Source organism: Tiliqua scincoides, chromosome 4 (genome assembly GCF_035046505.1).
Source record: "Tiliqua scincoides isolate rTilSci1 chromosome 4, rTilSci1.hap2, whole genome shotgun sequence".
In the NCBI taxonomy this organism is placed as follows: Eukaryota; Metazoa; Chordata; class Lepidosauria; order Squamata; family Scincidae; genus Tiliqua; species Tiliqua scincoides.
Genome location: NC_089824.1, coordinates 48945491 through 48970372, shown reverse-complemented (window position 1 = coordinate 48970372; position 24882 = coordinate 48945491). Strand labels below are relative to the sequence as shown.

Genomic DNA, 24882 nt, shown 5'->3' with positions numbered 1-24882 from the left:
GGATACTTTGAAAGGGGGCTCCTATGGCAGGGAAGATTTGCTGGCAAAGTGTATCCATGCTAAAAACTTACCAGCTACCAAAAATTGAACTACCATAAAATAAGTAGAATTCAACATTCTGGCTAATTTTCAGTGGATCTATTCTGGTCTTTGGTGCTTAAACCCCCAATTGACCTTCGACCCCAAGGAGTTTCTTTGCTTTCCCATTTGTTAAACTAATGAGGGTAATCATTTGATAACAATGGATTTATACAAGTTCAAAGTACACACTTTTTTCAGTTACTGTGTCTCATAGCAAGCTTTTGTTGGTAATTGTAAACAATTTTGGAAGCATGAGTAATCTCAGTTGCAATATATATTTTGCTTTGATTACAGAATGCCTTAACTCCTAATTATCTTGTGAGCAGCATTTAGTTCAGAATTCTTACACCTCCTGGGGCATCCGATAATTCTCCTGCATACACACAACATAAGCTGATTTGACTGTGACCTTTTGCTCAGTATGTCAGCAGTGTTAGTAAAGGCAAATCCCACTTGAGCAATGAATAAAGAGTGGTTTTTTTCATCAAAGGTAACTCCAGGATTACATGTGATAAACTCTGTGTGCTTTGAGACGTGGAACTTCCAATTTCTCAATATTGCCATTCACATGAATAGATAGTTGCATGTTAAAACCAGTAATAGTATATAATCTGGTGGTTGCTTCTTGTTCATACCAATTTACAAAATTTCTTATATCTGAATATATGCAATTAATGCATCAGTTATAAAAGCTGCCTACATGTTAAACATGGTTCCCCCCCCCCCCTTTTAGCAGCATGATCCCTGTTCTTCCTCCATTCTGCTATTTGGGACATTAAAAGAAAAATACATGTTTGAAACACAAATGTACCAATTATAACTGAGGCAGAACACTTGCATTTTGTATGTATTTTGGGATTATAAAATGTTAACTTTACTTTTTGCCAGCCTTGTCTTATATCTTGACTGACTTACTGTGGATGGAACACAAAAATCCATGCTATCAACTCTCATTTAGCCTTGTTTTGCAGTTGTCTTCAAGACAACTATCCATGCATTTTTAGTTCAATTGTTGCAACCATTCTCTTATACTCCAGGTCACCTTTTTTTATGGATGAAGATTAAAAACCTGGGAAATTTAGCACCTTCATCTTATCCTCCCCATCAGTTTACAGCCTGAAAAATACAGGAATTTAAAAGTTTAAAAAAAAGTCAGCTGCTACTTTAAATTTAGCAAATCAAAAACTATGGTAGAAGTACTGATGGCCAAACCAGATGCTTGGATTATATAAAAAGTTTACAGTTGTAGACATTTAAGGGCTAGTTACTTTTCGAAAAGGGCTCCATTTGATGCAGCCCAGCTGTTCTTGTAAATGTGTTTGCATAGCATACAGATGCAGTCCTCCATGGATGCAGCTGCAGCTTTTGAGCAAGTATTCCAGCAAGTGCTATTGGAAAATGGTTGTAGGATGTGTATAGGATTCAGTACATATGCAATCCTTCTCCATGTAAATTGCCAAGAGCATTCTATTTACCGTATTTTTCACTCTATAAGACGCACCTGACCATAAGACGCACCTAGTTTTTAGAGGAGGAAAACAGGAAAAAAAATATTCTGAATCAAATAGTGTAATAAAATATGTCTCTCCGCTGCTCTGTTTCCATGCTCCTTGGCATATTTTACTACCTCTAGTTTAAAAGGAATTTTATATGCTAGCCTTTTCTGCTTTATCATCCTTGCACTGGTAGAATGAGGTACTGTAGTATTTTTCTGCAAGTGCATTGTCACTAAGCGCTGAACATTTGCATTACCATTGAGCGCCGGCATTTGCATTACAATTTGCATTTGCATTACCATTGCATTTGCATTACCATTGAGCGCAGGCAGGACCCTGGTCAGGGGCAGAAGCACCTGCCAAGGAGGCTCTGCTGCCCTGAGAACGCCTGCAGCTTTGCAGTATTCGCTCCATAAGACGCACACACTTCCCCCCCCCACTTTTTTGGGGGGAAAAAGTGCGTCTTATGGAGCAAAAAATACGGTAATTTTTATGCCAATAAAGGTCTTACTGAACTGAACTGATTTAGAGCCCAATCCTGAGGTCCAAGGCATGGCTCCCTGCTGCGGACCACAGTCACAAATGTGCCGTGAGGCACGTTTGTGGGGCTCACCGCTGGGCTCCCGCCAGAGCTAGCCCAGCACCAGCCAGCACTGGGCTAGTGCCCGGTGGTTGCCTGGGTTCCACAGCTCCGCGGTTTCCTGGACAGCTGGGCTGCGGAACAGGAGGCAGGAGCATGGCCAGGGGCGTGGGGGAGGTGTTCCAGGGAGGGGGAAGCATGGCCGGGGGCGTGGGATGGCATGTTGGGGGGAGGGGGAGAGGCAGATCCGCGGAGCTGAACTTCGCAGGATCCAAGGCGGTTGTACGGGGCTGTTCGCCCTACACAAGCGCCTTTACTTTAGCGCCGAATTTTTGGTCGCCGCTAAAGTGAGTAGCCCCATTGTGGGGCTGCTTCCCTTACTCCCTTCCCTTCTCCCAAGGAGCCTCCCATGGTAACGTGGGGGGGTGCAGGATCTGGTGGGAACCCTCTGTGGAGCTGCTGAGCCTGGGAGCTCCGGGCAGCTCAGGATTGGGCTGCCCACTCTTTAATCTAAGTCCGTAAATTGTTGAGCCAAGGTTTAATGTCAAAAGAAAAAACACACAAGTGACACACAGATTCTGAACTTAAAACTGAGCTCTTGCTTATCAAACTCTCCAATGCAGCACTAGTTCTGCCATAGCATATTGGGGCATCTTGAGGTTATCCAGCTCATACATATCTGTACATATCTCCAGCTGTACAAAAAATTCAAAATGAGTTGATAATAAAATGACAAAATTTAAAAATTACACAACAATAAAATATATCTGATAAAATCCATTCAGGTGACCAACCACAGCCAATTACAGAAAATAACCAAATCATATAAATCCGTAGAATAGCAGCAACATAAAGAATTCAAATAAGTAGTGACATAAAACAGGATCAGCACATATAAAATAAAAAATAGACTATTGGTAATAGCAGCAGCAGTAAAAGCAGTTCACAAAAGTAACCCGACTCCAATTAACTACTCTCAAAAGCTAGTATAAATTTTTAAAAGTCTTTAAACCCTACCAGAACATCTCTAAGGAGGAGGACAGTTCTCACATCATAGGGGACAGAGTGCCACCACAGAAGATCCTATCTAACTGTTCAGGACTATACCAGGACTAGTTCAGGACTATACCAGGACTAGTTCTTTCCAGGACTATACCACTATAGTTCTTTCCAGGACTATACCACTAAAGAATGCAGTGGTAGATAGTGTGTTTCAGTGGTACCCAGCTGTCAATTTCCTGCAGATAGAAAATGAGTACATTACATTCCTTTCTACTGTCTGTCTTGACTCAGATGCTTTGCTTGATAGGAGATGAAAAGTGACATTGGGACAGGATGTCTCCCTTTCTCCTGTTTACAAAGATTGCAAGAATATTGTGGTGGTGGTTGCATATAATTACTACAGATCCTCCAACATTAGAGATGCTTTATGTTTGTAACCAAGGTCTACCAAAATTCCTCCCCACTCAATGCAGATGGCTAAAGATGGTTCTTTATCTATTGTATGTTTTCATTTGATCAGCACTAGTCTATCCTGCATTGGTTTCTGCTGCTGTTCACAAAGAGCAGTGCTCCCCAAGAGGGGAAAACAACAAAGAGGCTTGTGGTGCTTTTTTTTGAAGATGAACAACTTTATTAAAGCTATATACAGTGTATGCTGTTTATTATAGCATAATATTTCATAGTCTGCATCGGATACATGAACTGTGATCCTCAGAAGGCAGGTATAAATTTGCTTTTTACTGTGAAATGACATCTTCCTCCTTCCTTGACAAAGCACTTGCCAAGGGAGAGTCCAAGAGGATATTGAACATAACATTGTGAATTGCTTTCTTTTAAAATGGCAGTTGCCATTTTAAAGGAGGCAGATGTTTTCATCTCTTCATGTACACACGTCCAAAAAACACTAAAGGTGAAGTCCCATTTTCACAGCAGATAAAAAACACTTTTGTGAAAGGAAAATCCATTTCGGCCCAACCCTAACAGTGTCTGTGAAGAACTCAAAATGCAGAGAAGACTGAGTAGAGTGTTCAGTGCCTTCATTACCTTTTCCTATTACCTCTAAAATGGAATATGTTTCAGAGAATATGAAAAAATAGATCACTACTTTGAAAAACATGCTACTGTGTAACTATTTCTATACATTTTAGCCTCTCAGTTTCCCACAGTCAGGTCTGAAAGTTAACCCACAAAAGCAAGCTGGAACTATTTTCAGTCTTACTCTGATTCCAAACTTTTGGATCCCCATGGAGTCTAGCATCTGTTTCCTCTTTCTGTAAATTGATCTCCATCTTTCTAAAGAAGTTAACTGTTTATAAAGAACTGCTAGTTGGAATATGGGAAATAATCAACTCATGATAGATTCTCCGGTGCATTAAGACAGCAATTGTTCAAGCAGGTCATTGCAGGTCAGGGATAATGTGGCTTGGAAATATAGCATAAATAGTTTCTTGGGACTAATATCTTGACTGCCCTGATGTTGTCTTGCCTTGTCTAGCTTATAGGCCTATTCGTCTATGTGTTTTGAGATCCTATCTTTGATGAGGCATTCCACCATCTTACCCGGTATGGATGTTAGGCTGACCGGCCTATAGTTTCCCGGGTCCCCCCTCTTTCACTTTTTAAAGATAGGTGTGACATTTGCTATCCTCCAATCCTCTGGCACTGTGGCCGTTTTGAGGGAAAAGTTGCATATTTTAGTCAAGAGATCTGCAACTTCATTCTTCAATTCCTTAATAACTCTTGGGTGGATGCCATCAGGGCCCGGTGACTTGTTGATCTTTAATTTATCAATGAGGTCTGAAACATCTTCTCTTTTAACTTCTATCTGACTTAACTCCTCGGTCAGGAGGGGCCGTTCGGGCAGCGGTATCTGCCCGAGGTCTTCTGCTGTGAAGACAGATGCAAAGAACTCATTTAATTTCTCTGCCATCTCTAAGTCTCCTTTTATCTCCCTTTTCCCTCCCTCACCATCCAGAGGACCAACCGCTTCTCTGGCGGGTTTCCTGCTTCTAACATATTTGAAGAAGCTTTTATTATTCCCCTTAATGTTGCTGGCCATGCGTTCCTCATAGTCTCGCTTGGCCTCCCCTATCACCTTCTTACATTTCTTTTGTCACAGTTTATGTTCCTTTTTATTCTCCTCATTAGGGCAAGACTTCCATTTACGGAGGGAAGCTTCCTTGCCCTTCACAGCCTCTCTAACTTGGCTGGTTAGCCATGCGGGCACCCTCCTGGATTTAGTGGAACCCTTCTTTCTTTGCGGTATACACCTCTGCTGGGCCTCTATTACTGTTGTTTTAAGCAGCCTCCATGCACTCTGGAGAGATTGGACTCTTTTTACCCTCCCTTTCAACCTCCTTCTAACCAGCCTCCTCATTTGAGGGAAATCCGCCCGTCAGAAGTCAAGGGTTTTTGTTAGAAATTTGCCTGGTATTCTTCCCCCAACGTGCACGTCAAAACGGATCGCAGCATGATCACTGTTCCCCAATGGCTCAGTAACGTTTACATCTCTAACCAGTTCCTGCGTACCGCACAATATTAAATCCATAGTCACCTTTCTTCTGGTGGGCTCCGTGACTAGCTGCTCTAAGCCACAGTCATTTAACACGTCAAGAAATCCGGTTTCCTTATCGTGACCAGAACACAAATTGACCCAGTCAATATGAGGATAATTGAAGTCCCCCGTGATTACAACCCTGTCCCTCCTTGTCACCTCCCTGATCTGTTTCCTCATTTCAAGGTCCCCATCCGATTTCTGGTCTGGAGGATGATAGCACGCCCCCAGTATTACATCGCTGCACAAACCTGGTAATTTAACCCACAGAGATTCTACGGTGGAGTCGGACCCACCTTCAATCTCTACTTTGCTTGATTCTATCCCTTCTTTAACATAAACGGCCACCCCACCTCCAACACGCCCCTGCCTGTCCCTCCTGTAGAGTTTATAGCCCGGGATTGCGGTATCCCACTGATGCGTTTTCCACCTCTTCATAAATGACCTGGAGACAGGGTTGAGCAGTGAAGTGGCTAAGTTTGCAGATGACACCAAACTTTTCTGAGTGGTGAAGACCAGAAGTGATTGTGAGGAGCTCCAGAAGGATCTCTCCAGAGTGGCAGAATGGGCAGCAAAATGGCAGATGCGCTTCAATGTCAGTAAGTGTAAAGTCATGCACATTGGGGCAAAAAATCAAAACTTTAGATATAGGCTGATGGGTTCTGAGCTGTCTGTGTCAGATCAGGAGAGAGATCTTGGGGTGGTGGTGGACAGGTCAATGAAAGTGTCGACCCAATGTGCGGCGGCAGTGAAGAAGGCAAATTCTATGCTTGGGATCATTAGGAAGGGTATTGAGAACAAAATGGCTAGTATTATAATGCCGTTGTACAAATCTATGGTAAGGCCACACCTGGATTATTGCGTCCAGTTCTGGTCGCTGCATCTCAAAAAAGACATAGTAGAAATGGAAAAGGTGCAAAAGAGAGCGACTAAGATGATTACGGGGCTGGGGCACCTTCCTTATAAGGAAAGGCTATGGCGTTTGGGCCTCTTCAGCCTAGAAAAGAGACACCTGAGGGGGGACATGATTGAGACATACAAAATTATGCAGGGGATGGACAGAGTGGATAGGGAGATGCTCTTTACACTCTCACATAATACCAGAACCAGGGGACATCCACTAAAATTGAGTGTTGGGCGGGTTAGGACAGACAAAAGAAAATATTTCTTTACTCAGCATGTGGTCGGTCTGTGGAACTCCTTGCCACAGGATGTGGTGCTGGTGACTAGCCTAGGCGCCTTTAAAAGGGGATTGTACAAGTTTCTGGAGGAAAAATCCATTATGGGGTACAAGCCATGATGTGTATGCGCAACCTCCTGATTTTAGAAATGGGCTATGTCAGAATGCCAGATGCAAGGGAGGGCACCAGGATGAGGTCTCTTGTTATCTGGTGTGCTCCCTGGGGCATTTGGTGGGCCGCTGTGAGATACAGGAAGCTGGACTAGATGGGCCTATGGCCTGATCCAGTGGGGCTGTTCTTATGTTCTTATGTTAGTATAAGTAACAGCAGGTCTTTAACATCAGTCTTACTAGCAGTACTGCTTGCTGGTTCTCAGTGCATTATGATGCATATCATAATGAAATAAGATTTCATTATTTCTAGACTGCTTTTCAACAAGCAGTTGTTCACACAACAGTTTATACAGCAAAATAAATCAATGTAGAAGAGACAGGCACTGGAAAAGAGGCCATGCTTGGGTGAAAAGGGACAGTTGCTCTCTCCCTGCTAATATAAGAGGTATTGGCAACCTTCAGTCTCGAAAGACTATGGTATAATATAAGAGGACTATGGTATAATATAATATAAGAGGACACCACTTTAAAAGATGCCTCTCTGGCCAGTGAGCTAGAGGACTCCATTACAAAGCAATACTTAATCTCTAGTGCTGTAATGTTGCTTGTTACAAGTCTCAGCAGTATTAAGTCAGGAAGCTGGACTAGATGGGCCTATGGCCTGATCCAGTGGGGCTGTTCTTATGTTCTTAAAGAGTTAAGGTAAAATTGATATAATCAGAAATTATTGCAAATGTATGGGCAATTAAAAACTAAAGTTTTAAAAAGAAAATTCACTCAGACTGTCCATATAAGTTTGCTTTACTGTGTTAGTACTTTCAAAAGAGATACAGTCCTATGTTGGATACACAAATACAAACACTTGAAAAGATCTGTTTAAGATGAAAGTTTTTCTTCATTACTGGCTTGTAGTAGTACTATAGTAGTACCGGTTTTGTGGAAGTGGAGCACAATCGCTCTACTTTCACTTTGAATGAGCTGGGGAGTCCTGCAGGTGCTCATGCAGGGCTCCCAGAACAATGCTGCAGGGACTGGTGAGTGCATCCCAGTTCTTGCAGCCCTCCTGAACAGCGCAATCCTGGGGATTGCTTCGCTGCCTTCCCCCTGCCCCCATGGCTTCCCCCCCTCCACAAGAACTTACTGTACTTTTCAAACTCCTGGAGCGTTTGAAAACTGCAGCCTTACAGGAATGTAAAATAAAAATAATAGGTGATCACTACCTGCTACACAAGATGCATGTAAATAAATTCTCCTATTGGAGCTGTATTCACAAACTAAGAATTTGAGAAACCCAGCTGTATTCCATTGTATTGCATCGATTTTCACATAATCCAAAAACAGCAATCATTTTAGATTTATAGTATTTCATATTCAGCTATTTGAAACATTTGCTTTAGGCCAGTTGCTTCAAGAGCTGCTTCCTCCTTTGACTTCCCAATTAGTTTTACTGGCAATAACGTTTTTTGCATATCTTAATACAGTTCCTTTGCAATTTGCATTTTTGATAGATTGAGCAGTGTGCCATTTTTTTTTAAAAAGGGCCTGGTGGCATTTGTACACTCTCTCATTAACATTTAATGAAAAGGATCAACCATATAAAATGAAATAATTGTCACCTTTTACATACTAATTGGAGATACATGGAATTATATATTTGCTTTAGGCTTTCAATGTAATCTGTAATAAGAACAAAGTACAGTGATGCCTTGCAAGACAAAATTAATTTGTTCTGCAAGTCGTTTCATATTGCGAAAATTTTGTCTTGCGAAGCTAAACCAAACAAACAAACAAAAAAATGCAAAAAAATTCGTCTTGCGAAGCACGGCCATAGAAAAATTTGTCTTGCGAGTCACCAAAAAAATCGCAAAACGCTTTCGTCTTGCGAGTTTTTCATTGCGCGTGGCATTCGTCTTGCGAGGCATCACTGTAGTTGAATCAAAGAAAGGTAATCAGTGTCAAGATGAATCCTGAACACTTCCTTTGACCTAATATTGTGAAGTGTCACCAGCTGAAGGCCTTAGGAGTGGACCTCAACAAGTGGGAAACCCTGGCCTCTGAGCAGCCCGCTTGGAGGCAGGCTGTGCAGCATGGCCTTTCCCAGTTTGAAGAAACACTTAGCCAACAGTCTGAGGCTAAGAGGCAAAGAAGGAAGGCCCATAGCCAGGGAGACAGACCAGGGACAGACTGCACTTGCTCCCAGTGTGGAAGGGATTGTCACTCCCAAATCGGCCTTTTCAGCCACACTAGACGCTGTTCCAGAACCACCTTTCAGAGCGCAATACCATAGTCTTTCGAGACTGAAGGTTGCTTACACCAGCTGAAAACATTGTATCCACGGGTAGCCCAATCCTAACCTGTGCTGGTGCAGCAGGATTACATGGCTGCCACTGTATCCAGCACAGTTTAGGAGCAGGTTGGAGGTAAGGGCTGCCCAATGGGGCTACTCATATCTGTACCAGCTATTTAACTAGCTCACATCTAAGAAGTCCCATGTTTGGCTTCCAGGCCCAAGAAGGATAGAATATGATGGAGGCCTGCTCTGCTGATCCCGCTTCCTTTCTGGGCAAGCCCTGTCCCCTGTTTCTCACTTTCCCTGGCCAGAAATGGCCTCTCCCAACCGCTGTTCCACCCTCTCCCAGCTTCTGTGTCACTCAGCGCATTACTTACCTCCGCCACCAGCCAGGGATTAGGATCCAGCATTGGTAGGATAGTGCAAACCTTCCCACTGGCGCTGCCTACTCCTGAGTCATCACAAACATGCTTTATGGCAGTGGTTCCCAAACTCTCAGGAAGAGTTTGGGAACCTGTAAGTGCTTGCGGGGGAGGGGGCAGCGACATGATCGCTGCAATCACATCATTGTCAGGGACAGAAGGGATTTTTCCCTACTTACTTGGGGGGTCTCTGTTGCAGAAATATTTAGTATGTCCATACATATTAAAACTTGCACTTGCTATATTATCAAATACTCCACCATAACATAGCTTATCGTGGGTCGCATCTAGAATCCAAGTTCTGAATTTAAAATATATTTGACCTAAATTGTAACTAAAAATTATCACGTATTTAGATCACTTCCTGGAACACATTAGTTGAGCAATCTCTTGTCAAATAACTGTATGTATTTAGGCACTTTGGAATAATCTGCAAAAGATATGAAAGTGTAAGAACTGAGGTAGCACAAGTGAGCTCCCCCTCCCAACAGTCAAAGCTTGTATTGAAAAAAAGACATGCAGTGGGCGAAATGCTCAATTGCAATGAGAATGAGAGTAGTAATTATGCATTTAGGGCAAACATTAAAACGATATCTGAGAAATCTGTAATGTCTTGTCTTGATACCTGTATCCATTTTATATAACACTATCACAGCAAAAAAAAACCCAAAAAACAAAGCCGTCCTCAAAGTGTGAAACTGTATAGAGAAAGGCCTGAAGCTGAATGAACAGATAACTAGATGCACTGTGTCAGTTGGGTTTTTGAAATTGGTTTTCTGGGCAGAAGAAATACAGAAAATCTAAATGTACAGGCGTACCCCAGTATCTGCAGATTCAGTACCTGTTGTTTTGGTTATCCATGGTTCAGCAGATGCTGGAAATACCCTTTTAAAAGGTTTGGAAAGTGAAGGAGAAGGCTAAAAATAGCTGTTCCTACTGCAGTACAGTGAAACCACTGCGTTTTCAGCCTTCTGAGCTGCCTAAAGCCACTTTCCTGATCAATCCGAAGCTTCTCCCTTCCCCCAGTGTCATCCCAGAATGTATCGTGACCAAGAAGATAATAAGCACAATGCATTCTGGGGCAACATTGGGGAAAGAGAGGGGGGTCTGGAATGGAACTCCTGTGCATACCAGGCCACATCTGAGTGTTGAACTTTAGAAATAAGATGCCAAGTCAAATCGGTAGGATGAGTCTGTGCATTGCTGGTGGTACAAAACTTTATTAATGGGGGAAAAGCAAAGGGTTTCCTGAAGTGGCAAATTTCTTTTCCTAGCTTGATGTGAACAGTGATGTTTTCTGGAGATCAGTCATTGCTACAGTGGCAAGTGATGCATGTGCCAAGTTTTCTTTCCCATATTGCCCCCTTCAGTTTAAACACAGTTCTTTTCCACCCAATTTGTTCATTTTATATATTGTATTATTCACAATGTTGTGTTTGCACACCGCTCTCTCCTGTGGTGTCAAACAGATATTGTAAGACAGCTACAGGATAGTTGGCTCTGGCTTGTGGAGGGCAGTTAGCCAGGCTGACCTTTTCTTTTTCATTTTTCATTCATTATAATAGTTCATGGAAGGTGAGTGGTTGCTCACTAGTACAGTAAATTACATGTAGGGCATTCACAGCCCAATCCTATCTAATGCTGGTGCATCGGGGCCACTTGGCCCATGCTGTAGTCAGCACTGGAATTGAGCAGGCAGGAGGTCTCCTCAGGATAAGGGAAGATTTGTTTCCTAACCCCTTGTGAAGCCCCAGTCTGCTGAATGGGGCTACTCTGGTCTGTGCCAGTTGAATTGCTGGCTCATAACTGAGTAGTCCCGGTTAAGGCTGACAGACCTGGGATGGGGCTTAGAATATGGCAGAGACCGCTGTCCCCACCCCTGGTACTGAACCACCCCTTCCCACCCCCCTGACCTGAAACACCCCCTTCCGACCTCCATTCTGCTCTCTTCTGCCTCCCTGCCACACACTCTATGAGTCATGATCCAGGACGGTGTTCTTTACTGTGTGTCTTTGTTATAGGAGCTGTAAGGTGGGTTTTTTTTTGTTTACTACAAGGGATATTTGATATTTATATTTGCTGGTGTCTTTGCATTATTACAAAGGTTAATGATGTGTTGTGGTGCTTTGTTTTTATTTTATTTTTTTTAACTTTTAAGGATTATGGAACAAAAACAGTACCATATTTTAAAGCATCTTTTTCAGTGTTCTAGTATTATAAAGCCTGAAAATTATACATTGAAAAATCAATGTGGTTTCTCCTTACGGTGGTAGCATAGCATGAAAAATGTAACTGGTGAGAGTAGTATGTAACCAAATTTCAGGAAAACATGATGGAAAAATGGCAAGAGTTAAAACAGTTTAAAAGCTTGCTTTGAACTGCAGGGGTCTCCACTGTTTAACTTTGTGTATTTAGCTCATCCAAAGCATATAGTACATTCAATTTTTCCTTTTGCTAGGTTTAGATTATGTCAAGAATGCAAGGATATTGGAAGGTCTACCTTTCAGTGGCTTGATTCAAATTATTTATATATTTTTTACACAAGAAAATGAATACCTGTATTGGGCTACGCTTTGAATTGTACATGTAAGCAGAACTTACAAACTCTGCAAAATCATCCTTTTTCCTCCTTGAAATCAAACACTTAGGCCTAATTTGTCTGTATTGGTTTCCTGAAAAATCTATACAAATTTAAAACTTGTATCAAGAAATTATTTTGTTTTCTTACTGCTCAAGATTGTTTGCACTATTTTATAGTTATGCTGAAATTCACAGAACTGCTAAACTTTGCTTTTGTACCATTGGGCAGTATAATTCCATACACATGTGTAAGCAAAACATTTTTTCTTTAAAAAGAGTCAACATTAAGTTGCAAGGAAATCCATTACCCAACGAAGGGCCCAGCTACTGTTTCAAAACATTTTTATGCATGTTTTCAGGTGCTGCCAAATCCAGTCCAGCTTCAAAACCAGGATCTACACCCTCTCGTCCTTCATCAGCAAAAAAGACACCACCAAGCAGTTCAGCATCCAAATCTGACAAAGATTTGGAGACACAAGTCATACAGCTCAGTGAACAGGTAACTGAGCTGCTTGCGCTGCCACAAAGAAAATGAACCTGAGCACTTCAGTGAACTCTTAGGGTGCTGAATAGGTAGCAATGGCAAATAACCTTTTCACATAGTCTGGTGGTGGTTTCTGCGCAGTTGTTCTCACAGCATGTCTCATGAGTGCAGCAGAGCAGTCCAGCACCAGCCTAATGATCAGCAAAAATGCCTTTATGGATACAGAAGAAAAATGAGATGCCAGGCAGCTACACCTTCCATCTATTGGGTTGTAAAAGGCCCTCCTGGTTAGTGTGGAGTGGAGCTGTTGCTGGACCCTCTCCCTCTTGGCTTCTTATTCTCTTTTTCTCCCACCTCCATGTTGCTCTGTAATGTAGCAAAGGAACAGTAGGGGCATAGAATGAGCACAAGGTCTCTAGGATTCCATCAGCTGCGTTCCTTTGTTCATCCAAGGCTAGACAAAAGCTGATCCTGCATAGCTTCTTCAGGCAAGATGGCAGCTCAACTTCTATACTACACCTCCTTTTCAATTTCCACTCAAAATTCCAATTTCTTTCACCTTGTACTTTGACAGGTGATCTTGCCTGGTCTAATAAGAAAGTTCCAGTTTTTCTCAGAATGGCACTGAATTGAGAATTACTTTGCATTCCATTAGGCAGCCATCAGGAATGACCTCAGTTTTAAAAAATCTAAGATTTTAAAGTAAATTCTATGCACAGTTTTTGGAAGTGGGCTTGGTATACTTTAAATTCAAGTCAGTACGTTTTTGTAATCACTCAGTACTTGCTCAGATATTAATCTAATATCACTTAAATACATTTCTCTTTGGGTTTATTTAACTTCAAATTGGATGTTTGTGCAATCTCCTGCATCACCTAAGAAGTCCTGCAGTGGGAGGAGGGATACCAAATGTCTGTCGTGGTCCAGCATAATTCTGTTTCATGTAAATAATCCTGCCTACGTGCATGTAAAAGACCTGCAGTTTTGCTGTCCTAAAGATCCCAAAATATAAACAAGGCATTTGTAGCATGTTTGGAAGGTACAGAGCTTAATGGAATGTTTATTTATTACTGTGTATACACATTTTCCTAGAATCCTATATTAGGAGTCATGGAAACAGAGGAGTTATGGCTGTTGCCACTCTATAAGATGTTCTTTTTATTGCGGGAAACTGGGGGGGGGGGAGGGTATTTTTCATGGTGAGATAATAAACTCATTTCTGTGTGTTTAAAGCTTGTGAATATTTATTCTGCCTAGCAATAGTACAGACTGACAAATCTGCAGCATACAATTATCCAGTACTTAGAAGTGCTGTCTTATTACAGGTACATTCATTAAAACTTGCACTTGAAGGTGTGGAAAAGGAAAGAGATTTCTATTTTGGGAAGTTAAGGGAGATTGAGCTTCTCTGTCAAGAACATGGGCGGGAAAATGACGACCTCGTCCAGCGACTAATGGAAGTACTCTATGCTTCAGAAGACCATGTAAGTTCAAAATTATCATTGTTTTTTTCTTTCTTGTTACTCTTCCTTGTAACATGTCTAAAACTGAAATAGGTAGCCTTGGCATACCGAAGACTTAGGCAGATCTTATGTAATACATAGTGTCATTTCAGAAATACCTTCGTTGGAAGATGAGCAAAGTGCATCTTTCACTATAGATGCCAAGTCTAATGCAAACTGGGGCATTAAACTGATTCTGTTCCCTAGATACGTTCTGTAGTAGTTATTCAGTGGCTATTAAAATGAGAACAGCTTTCATTTCCTAGCTGAATTTCTATATAGTACTGTGACAATGCATTAAAAAACAAAACAAAACCTGGTGCTATTGCTTAATGGCTGTGTGAACCAGCCAATCAGTAGTGATACTGTACAGCCAGTCATATTTTGCTATGTGATAACATAGCATTGGACAGGAAGCATTGTCCCCACTCTGAACAAATGAATGGAGAGAAGAGAGAATATGTTTTTGGATTGCCAAGACAGTACTCTCTGTACTATGTCTGAAGGGCATTTTCACTGTCCACCCTTGCAAAAAAGGGAAAGACGAGGAGCATTGCCTGGTTGCCTTAGCAATGCAAGCAATTGTACAACAGACTTTTGCTAGTTAGTATGCCCCCTGAAATCTTTGAAGATTTTCTCATGAGTAGCATTCACCTTTAATGAAAAGCCACTTCTCCTTCCTCCCTTCCTATCACATCTAATTTGGATATTGCACATGCAGGGCAGAAATTAACTCCATAGAAGTCTTACAGGGCAAGAATTACTTTCTACAAGATTAGCCTTTAACTTGGTATTCATGAAGGAAGGCAAATGACTTGTAAAGATGTAGATTTAGCTTTCAGTTACTGCGTCTCTGTATTGTACACTACTTCATAATACATATTAACAGTTTAAGGACTGTTGGCACTTTAAGCAGATTATTTTATTTATATTAGAATGTTCCATAAAGAGGATCTAGGAAACACAATTGTTACTTTGTGGGAATTCAATTTTATTTTGGTATGCTTACTGTCCGTCTGCCTTGCTTGATAATAACACCTCCTGGAATTGGTACAGACTTAATCTGAAATCCCAAGACAAAAATATTCAGTTTTTAAAGAGGGTGCATTCTCACAACAAAATGGTTGTGCCTTAATTGTGAACTTAATAGTCTTTAAACCTTAATGTTGTACTAGTAGAATTATACTTGGTTCAAATGAAGGAAAATGCCAGATTGTGGTCTTAACACATGCAAGGTTCAAATCCAAGATGAAATTTAACTCCCTTTTATACTCTTGCCCACAAGTTTCCAGCACCCTCTATCTACCTCCCCTTCTCTATACATAATCTCTAGAATCTACATTGAAAGCAAAATGTAGGAACTTCTCTAACAATATAGTCCTATACACATTTATTCAGAAGTAATCCCATTGCATTCAACAATGGGATTTTCACCTAGGACCTGTTCCCAGGTGAAAAGTTGCAGGCATTTCTCAACTTGCATAATTTTTAGTTTAAGTCAAATCTGGGCTGTGTCAGAGGAGCTGCTCCTTGATGATCTGTAAAGCACATCTCTTGCTTTGCTCTGTAAACAGGGATAATTCCCAGTGTGTCTTGCAGTTCCTCTTTCATTTAAACAGCGCATGGGAAGGAAGTGGCACACTTTAACTGTGTTCCAAGGATAGGAATGCATCATCCCTTCCTCCACTTGGGCTCTTTAAGCAAAAGTGGAAACATGGGGCATGCTGAGAATGATCCTAGCTTACAGAGCAGCAATTTTCAGCCTTTTAAAGCTCATGGCACACTGACAAGGTATTAAAATTGTCAAGGTACACCATCAGTTTTTTGACAATTGAGAAGGTATGCTGCAGTGCCAGCCCAGGGGCTCACATCTCCCAATGGCCCTATTAATTTAGGAACCTCCCCCAAAATCCCACAGCACACCTGCAGACCATTGCACTCGGAAGAAGTGGCTGCTTTGACTGAAAAAGGAGTAGCCACAGCTGCTTTGCACCTCCTGCTGCTGAACAAGAGAGAGGCTGCAACCCAATCCTCATTTACCTGTGAGTAAGCTTGACTATTATGGGGCTTACTTCTGAGTAGACAGGCCTAGGATTGGGTATCAAGTCCCTTGTCTGCCCTTCGTGCTGATTGGGCAACCAGAAAAGCCTGGAGGAGGTCTGGGCGAAGGAGGGAGCCAGGGGCAGGCAAGCAGGTAGGAAGCAAGGGAGTCTGCTGAGGCCACCAGCCTAAGAATGGGCTGGCTGAGGGTTCACAAAAGTCCCTTCTCCTTGCCACAGTTGCCTGCAGCTCCCCAAAGTGACCCTCCCTGCTTTGCCTTGGGCCACAATCCTAGCCACACTTTCCTGGGAGTAAGCTCCATTGACTATAATGGGACTTACTTCTGAGTAGATATGACTGTGCTGGGCTGGGCTCTCAAGTTGCTCTCCTAGCCCCACTTTCCTGGGACTTACTTCTGAGTAGACATGCCTAGGATTGGGCTTTTGGTCACACTTTTTTCTGAAATACAGAAGCAGGCAATGGGGGGGGGAAGAATGTGAGGCAAGTGATTGGAGGGGATGGACAGTAGGAGTGATACTAACTGCAATTATGAGATGAGGGGGGAATGTGCCTGTGGGAGGGGGTGGGTGGGGGAGAGGAGGAGAGAGAAGTGCCAATTGCCTGCTCGTGTATTTGAGAAAAGAATGCAACCAAAAGCCCAGTCCTAGGCATGTCTACTCAGGAGTAAGTCCCACAGGTGCTTCCCCCCCCCAGCCTTTGGCTGCAATCCTAGCCACACTTTCCTGAGAGTAAGCCCCAGTGAACAAAATATGACTTACTTCTGAGTAGACCTGGTTAGGATTGTGCCCTTTGTCATGTAATGATTTAATTGTATTAATTATATTAATTAAAAATTAATTGTAATGTAGTAATTTTATTATTAATTATTATGAACAGTATTTATATACCGCTTTTCAACAAAAGTTCACAATGCGGTTTACAGAGAAAAAGCAAATAACTAATGGCTCCCTGTCCCAAAAGGGCTCACAATCTAAAAGATCTAAAACACGAGCAGACAGCCACTAGAAAAGACACTGCTGGGGTGAGGAGGGCCAGTTACTCTCCCCCTGCTAAATAAAAGAAGGAGCACTGTTCTGCCAAATATCCCAACTCCCTTCTAATGCCCGCTTTTTGGCTAATTAACACCCCCCTTTTCCAAGAAGCACAGCTGTGGTGTGCAAAGGAATAAACACAGAACTTCTTATCTATAGCAATTAACAAGAATTTATTGCTACAAACACATACACTCGCTGCAAGTCCTCTTGTCCAGAGGCTTTCCCTCCCCAAAACTCCACTTAACTTAGTGGGTGGAGGTCTGAAGCCTCTAGTCGAAGTCCAATCCAGTCTCCAAAGCACAGTCCAGTCTTCCCAGTCCAATCTTCTGTAGTAGAGTTCCTCCTCTCCAGCAGTGTTCTCTCCAGCAGAGTGTCTCCTCCAGCAGGGTCCTGGCAGTCCTCTCTTCAGTCCCCTTCTCCCAGTGTGGGTCCGTCCGGGTTTCCCTCTGGGTCAGCGTCAGGCTTCCTCTGGGTCAGCGTCCCGCTTCTGGCTCTGGGTCAGGGTCCTCCCTCTGGTCGGCGTCCTGCTCCTCGCTCTGGGTCAGGGTCCAGCTTCCAACTGGGTCAGCGTCCCACTCTTGGTCCTGGGTCAGGGTAGCCCTGTCTCCTTCCAAAGCTGCCTTTTATCCTTGGATGTCTCATGATCCAAATGCAGCTCAGCTGTGAGCTACCTCATTAGCTCCAAATTAGGCTCAGGTGAGCCATCCCTTCAGTCCATGAGTCCACGTCCATTCAAAGTCTCATCAAGGTCAAATGAAGCTCAGGTGTCCATCAGAGTCCCATTGGCCTTGATTGATTACAGCTGTGGAGCCAGCCCTTCCCTTCCCAGAGCTGTCAACCAGCTGTCAAATCATGGAATCACTGTCAACACATCATCCACCTGATGACCTTCTGATCTTCCATTACAAGCACCCACTTGAAAAAGTGCCTCTTACCCAATTAGCAAGGGTAATTGCTAATTACCTTTAGGAATTAAAGTAAGTAAAAATGTAATGTAATTAATGTAAGTAAAAAACTGGGAGTGTGCCTTGACAATTTTTAGTGCCTTGACAGTGTGGCGTGAGCTGGAAACGGTTGAAAATAGCTGGGTTAGGGGTAGAGAAATAGCACTTTCTGTATTTTTGGTATGCATTAGCTTTACCAAGTTTTTACCCTGCCATGTATTAAACAGTTTTAAATAAAACTTTTTCCCCCCACTTCTGATGTACAGGAGAGCCACACAGAAGATCATGAAGGCGAAGAACAAGTTCTTGAACAGCCCCAGCAGCAGGAAGAGTACTGATCACCCGGCATATTTGCTAATTTCAATTTTGTGTGGGAACTTTTTCTTCCGAAGAATGGAACGTGTGTGGCCTCGGACTTGAAACCGATCACTCTCAGTCTGCCATTAACATAAATGTACCATAGTGAGTGTCAGCCCACCCGCTGCATTCTATACCCATCCTTTGCCAAGGTGTGTTTGCAGAAGTCTTCTATCAGGATATGCAACTGAGGAGGTCTCCGGGCTTTGTTCCTGGTTTCTACCACCGCAACTCCACTATTTGGCTGCTTGAGATTTGTTCAGCTTTTAAAAAATATATATATATAATATATATTTATTTTTTTTTCCTTTTGTCTTAAGTATGACATTTGTAATTTGTTCAAAACTATTTATATGGGCATCTCTTATGGCAAAAAAGTACTGTTTAGGTTTCTTGCATTTTGTGGTCATTTGGCATAAATTTGATCAAACTGTGCAAAGGAGGGGGAAGCAACCAAAATCACACTTAAATTATACCTGTTCCCATCTTTTATTAAAATTCACAAATGAGCAACTAATTAAAAACAAAAATGAAAAGAACTTTAGTCCTCCTAAAGTTGTACACCAAAGCATGTTAGAAAGCTGTATAATATATCTTTACTTCTGGAAAATACATGCCTATCTAACTCCTGCATTCAGAGCTTTGAGACACTTTCCTTACTACTAGAAACATTATTCTTCCCATTTCAGTTTCATATTCAGTGTCTGTTTCAAGCATTGAAAAAAGTCTTCACCTCTATACCTGTACGTTCAGGTGTCACTTGGGTTCAGCTTCCCACTGATGGCAATGAGGTTTATGAGAATCGGGCTGCAAACCTATACACACTGACATAGGAGTAAACCCCATTAATTATAATGGGACTTACTTCTGAGGATTGACTACATAGGAGAATACATAGGATTGACTTGTCAGCCTTTTTATTTACCCTTTTGTGGCATGTGGAGAACAAACTTTAAAACCAGGAGCCTGGATATGCCACACCTGTTACTTGCACAATCATGCATAGGTTTTCCTTGAAGTGTTTATAGAGTCATCCTTAAGATATAATGCCAAGTACCTGTTTCCGCACAGGTGCCAGTTTTCAAGCATGATCTAGAAGGTGAAAGATGCATTATCAGGGACATGAGATGGGAATGGTTCTGTGGTCTGGTTGTGACTACTGAATGAATTGGCAGAGTGGAAAAAATGACTTGCAGAAATGTTCATTGCCACCTGTTTTTAATATGACCATTGTTAATCTTGCACTTAGGTGATGGCATTTTATAAATTGAATTATAGCAAATTGTGTATTAAAACATTCCTTATTTCTTAAACATAAGTTGCACATTTTCTTAGTCTAGTTCTATGTTTTATTTCTTTGGTTCTTTTTTTTTTAATGACTTGATTTTCCTGGTTTGTTTGTTTCACCTCTCAATTGGTTATTTGGCTTGTAAGGTGCAAAAACAAAATTCTAGTAGAGTACCCCCTGCAGGCTACAATTACTGAAGATCTCCATATAGCATTTTGAAAACTAAATGCCACTGCTTCACTGACTAAATGGAGTTTTCCTACATTAATCTATAAATTGAAGGATATCTTGCATTTTTTAAAGAATTTTTTTTTTTTCTACAGAAATCTTTCACAGCAAAGTGATTCTTATTAATCACAGCTCAGGCAACACGTACAGGGCTTCTCATAATTTAAACAAATGTTTGCATTTCTTCAGCTTAATCCCTTTAGGTCAACAAAACTGCAGCCAGTCTCTATAGATCGGTTGAGTTTGTATAGCTTGTATCCCATACCTTGCTATTCCTATGAAAATCAAAGCATCCCCATTGCTAGCGTTTTCCTCGCTGTTGTTAGCAGAAGTGGTTTGGTTTCACTGAAAGCAGAGGTTCCCAAACTGGGATGTCGCAAAGCCCTTGCCAGGAAAGCTCTGTATATGTCCCTTTAAGGGGTGGGGCAATGGTGAGGGCAGTAACACAATTGCCATGATCACACTGCTGCTGGAGACAAGGGATTTTTTAGTTACCTGTGGCAGCACTGGCTCTCTTGAGAGTCTGGGGAGTTTGCAGACCCCTCTGCAGGGTTACCCGTGCCTCCAAACTGCTGTAAATAGTGAAATAGGCCACTTCCGGTTTTGCAACAGTACCAAAAGTGGCCTTTTTCACTCTCTAAAGCAGTTTGGACATAAGGGAGCCCTGCAGATATCTGCACACTCACTGGACCCTCTGCAGGGCCAGCACTGCCACAGGTAAGTAAAAAAAAATGGCACAATGTGATGATCATACTGCTGCCTTAACCCCTCCCCATGAGGAAAATGCAGTGGTCCCCAAATTCTCAGGGAGTTCTCAGAGAGTTTGGGAACTACTGACTTAAAGGCTGCAGACATAAAACAGTTTTTAAAAAGGAGTTGCTTTCAGGAAGATGTAGTATACTGTCATGATCCAGCACAGAACCAAGATTTACATATTTCTGTTTTTAAAACATTCATGATCGTTACAATGCTAGGTACTGTCTCCTAAAATGCCCATTGTGACCAAAAGGACTTTGGGACAATTATAATACTTCTGAACCAGCCTTTAAACACCCAGTCAGTCATCACTACCAACCAATACAGTTGTCCTTTTTTCCCCTCTTGAACAAATGTTCAGACCACTTCCTTTTGAAGCGCTATCCGAGCTTTTCTGGGTTTCTTTGTTCCTAGGTAGTTCCCATCAAAGCCACTCTGCCCTCCTAAGTCCACTTAGAATTTCCTTCACTTAGAATTTTGTGGGGGGGGGGGGGGGAAGGAATGTGTAGCTGATTTTCTTTTGTTCTTTTTGTATAATTGATCTGTGGAGTAACTTCCCTGCCCCTCTCCTTTTTCGTTTTTGTTTGTGTTTTGTTGGGTATACAAAGTGGCTGGACTAGGGGGCATGTAGATCAATACTTATATATTAGAACCTGATCTGCTCCAATGTGCTGAGGGGAGTGAGAGACTTTGAAAAGTGAAAGAGGACTCCCCCCCCCCCTGTGGTGAGTAACCCTGTTATTCCGTTATGGTTTTAATATGCATTTGTAATTACTTTTACTAAATAGCACACCATAAAGCTTTGGTTATATATTAAATGTAAACTGAAAGGAATGTAAACATATGTATTGTTAATTATAAATAGATAAGTAATGACATTATAGATGCAAAAAGAGTCTTATTCAGATGTATCAATCACTTTACGTTACCCACCAATTGTCGCATGATAGAGTAGACTTTTTTTGGTCTCTGAATATGTGAATAACTTGACTTGCGTTTATCTTTTTACATATTTAATAAAAAAAAAGTATATGTTACAATCTGTCTAACTTAGTAGACCTTCATGAGGTTATACATGTTGGATATTCATATAATGATTATCATCCCAGACAATTGGAGTTGGGTCAAAGCTGAGTGCATTTAAATACCTAATGTACATAGCCCATTTCTTTCCTTACAGCACCTTGGGATGAAACCAATGGAAATAAAGAGAAGTTTCTCCTTTTGGAAAGCTGCTTCTCTTTAGAGAGCCCTGGATGAATTGTGAAAATAGTACTTTAAAAAACACAGTTAACACTGAGCTCTTTTTTTTTTTTTTAAATAAAGGGAACAATTCAGTCTAAAGTTAATGGCTGCTTGAATACACACAGAGAGCAGCTGAAGGACCAGCAGTGCATACGTGGGAGAAGTGTAGTATAGATGGAGCTTAGTGCTCAGATAACAAGGGGAGGTCATGATTTGATTAAAGTTGGGAGAAATGAGGGGGTGGGACCAATTGTGGACCTGGTCTGTTGCTGCCCAGGGACACAGGACCACCAGAAAAATGGCACTTTTGGTTTTCCACAAAAACCGTAAGTGCTGTTTTCAGCATTTTGAAGGCCTTAGAAGGCCTTCTGGGGGTAGGGGAGGCCATGCTTAAAAGGCCTTCTAAGGCCTCAAAAATGGACCCACAAAAAGAAAAAAAAATGGTGGTGGGGAAGGGTCATGCTGCTCCCCCTTGTGGGGTGCCGCTCAGAGTATTTACCTCCCTGATCCCCCAGGTACACCAGAGAGTTGGACTTAATAATAATAATAATGATGATAATAATACAGGCATTTATATACCGCCTTTCTTGGTCGTCAGATTTCTCCTCAGACTTTAATTCAAGGCGGTTTACATAGGCAGGCTGTTCTAAATCCCCATAGGGATTTTTACAATTGAAGAAAGGTTCTATCTTTCAAGAACCGCACAACATTTCAGATGGATCTTTTATGGTCTGTTATCACTTTCTGGCCTCCAGATTCCTCCCACGCAGGCTGACAAGCAGCTCCTTCATCTCTCCAAGAGCAGGTGGAATAACTCAGCTGGGCTTGTCACCTGCTTCAAGGTCTCCCATTCACTGTGCCGGTGGCCTCTAACTGGCGACCTTCAGATGTTATCTTCAGGCAAACGGAGGCGCAGACCTCTAGACTAGACCTCCTGCCCAGACCAGACTTGTGGATTTTATTAAGGACCCTCTAATTTGAACAGTGATGGAAGTGTCCCCGTCAGAGCAGCAAATGGGCAAGGCTTTGCACATATGGGAAGTTAGGTGTACAAAAACCATCTGTAGGAGAAAATACTATCATGCGCACTAATACTTGAATGTTGCCATGCACCCTAATGCTTGAATGTTGCAATGCACCCTAGATGGTGCAGTATCATGAAGTCCATGGTCTTAACTCCCATAAAAGTGAGATCTTCAAGATTCTGGATTTTTACCAGACACATCAACAGTTCTGACTAAACAGGACTTCCAAGAAATTCACATAAAGCGGGCTATGTGTTCTGTTAAAGGGACTGATAAGTTCAGAAGGAAACTGTGAAGGGACTACCTAGTTGGGTGTAGGGTGGCTATATAAAGGGCATCTCCTAATTTCATCCTTTCTGTGTCTCTGCTAAGTCACAGGAGGTATAGCAAATTGCTGCATGAAAAATTGCATGGAAATTGACCCTACTGCTTCCTGCTGAATTTCTGTTATGATTAACTGCTGCAAGTCACTTAAGAAATAAACATGCAACAGTCTGTTGCTCCTAGAAGGAAAGAGGAGCAATTATTTCTTCTTTCTTTTTTGTTGCATTTTGCTCCTTTTCCTGAATATTTTTTCACTATTTTAGGTAGAGAAAGAGAAAAACTGAGTCATCTTGTTTCCTCAGACTCAGAAAAGACTGTTTTAGCTGCATAAATGAAAAATGAGGGTGTAATGTGTTTAAGCACATTTATTTGTAGACTACTGAAAACAATAGGAGTTACTTTCATGCAAATGTAACAATAGGAGTTACATTTCATGCAAATGATTGGGGTGTTACCAGGTAAGAATTAAACAAAATAGTTTGGCTCAGTGCTGAACTAATAATTTATCCAGAGTCTTTTCAATCAGATTACTTTGTTCTTATGGAAATATACTTGAAGGCACAGGTTTGTAAAAATTCTTGTGTATTTGAGGATACCATTGATGTCTGAAATTAATGATACAAATTATGATATGCTGATGAAGTTTTCACTAATTGTATGTTCCACAGCAGGATCAGTGGTTTGACTGGACTTTATTGCTAGGTGGCTGTAACTAATAGCTTGATGAGGGAAAGCATGGATGGATGGATGTGTAAAAGACATCTTTGAGGCACATCAAGTCCAAACATGATGAGTTGAGGTATCATGGGTGGGTGCATGACAGAGGCATTTAGGGGATGCAAGACTGAGGTGTTTACAGTAGGTCTGCAATCTCACTTCAGAGCAAGTCCCATCAAACAGATTCTGACTAAACATGGTGGGATCAGGCTGCATGTGAGGGAGAAGAAAAATGAAACCCTTTGCCAACCTTTCTATTAAATGCTTTCCAAATACTAGTTGACAATACTTATAAAAAGGTTATAAGTATTAAAAATACAATAGTACCAGAGTTTAAGGAATCTGAAGATATTTTTACAACATTACTTTATTTCCTGGGGGCTAAAATAAAACAAACTAAAAGCTAATAATTGGGAGATTGTTTATTGTAATTTAAGCAATACAATGCAAATGGACATACTTTTTTACAAGTATCAGCTTCGTATTTATTGTTCTTTTCAATATGGTAGTTACACATGAAAAGTATCCATAGATTAACTTCACATATATGTGGCATAATTACATTTGTTGGGACACAAATTCTCTAGCATTATAATTAAAACACACAAGCACACACAA

General features: G+C 41.6%; 1 protein-coding gene across 4 annotated transcripts in view; it reads left to right on the top strand.

Moving 5' to 3' along the window:
* Positions 1-19999, top strand: part of MAPRE2 (microtubule associated protein RP/EB family member 2) — a 139027-nt gene extending 119028 nt beyond the window's left edge. For all 4 annotated transcript variants that reach the window (XM_066626666.1, XM_066626668.1, XM_066626667.1 and 1 more), the window contains 3 exons: positions 12659-12798; positions 14109-14267; positions 18591-19999. In XM_066626666.1, coding sequence (XP_066482763.1) covers positions 12659-12798; positions 14109-14267; positions 18591-18662 — 371 coding nt within the window. In that variant the 3' untranslated portion in view covers positions 18663-19999. The remainder of the gene's footprint in view (positions 1-12658; positions 12799-14108; positions 14268-18590) is intronic.
* Positions 20000-24882: the final 4883 nt, after the last annotated feature.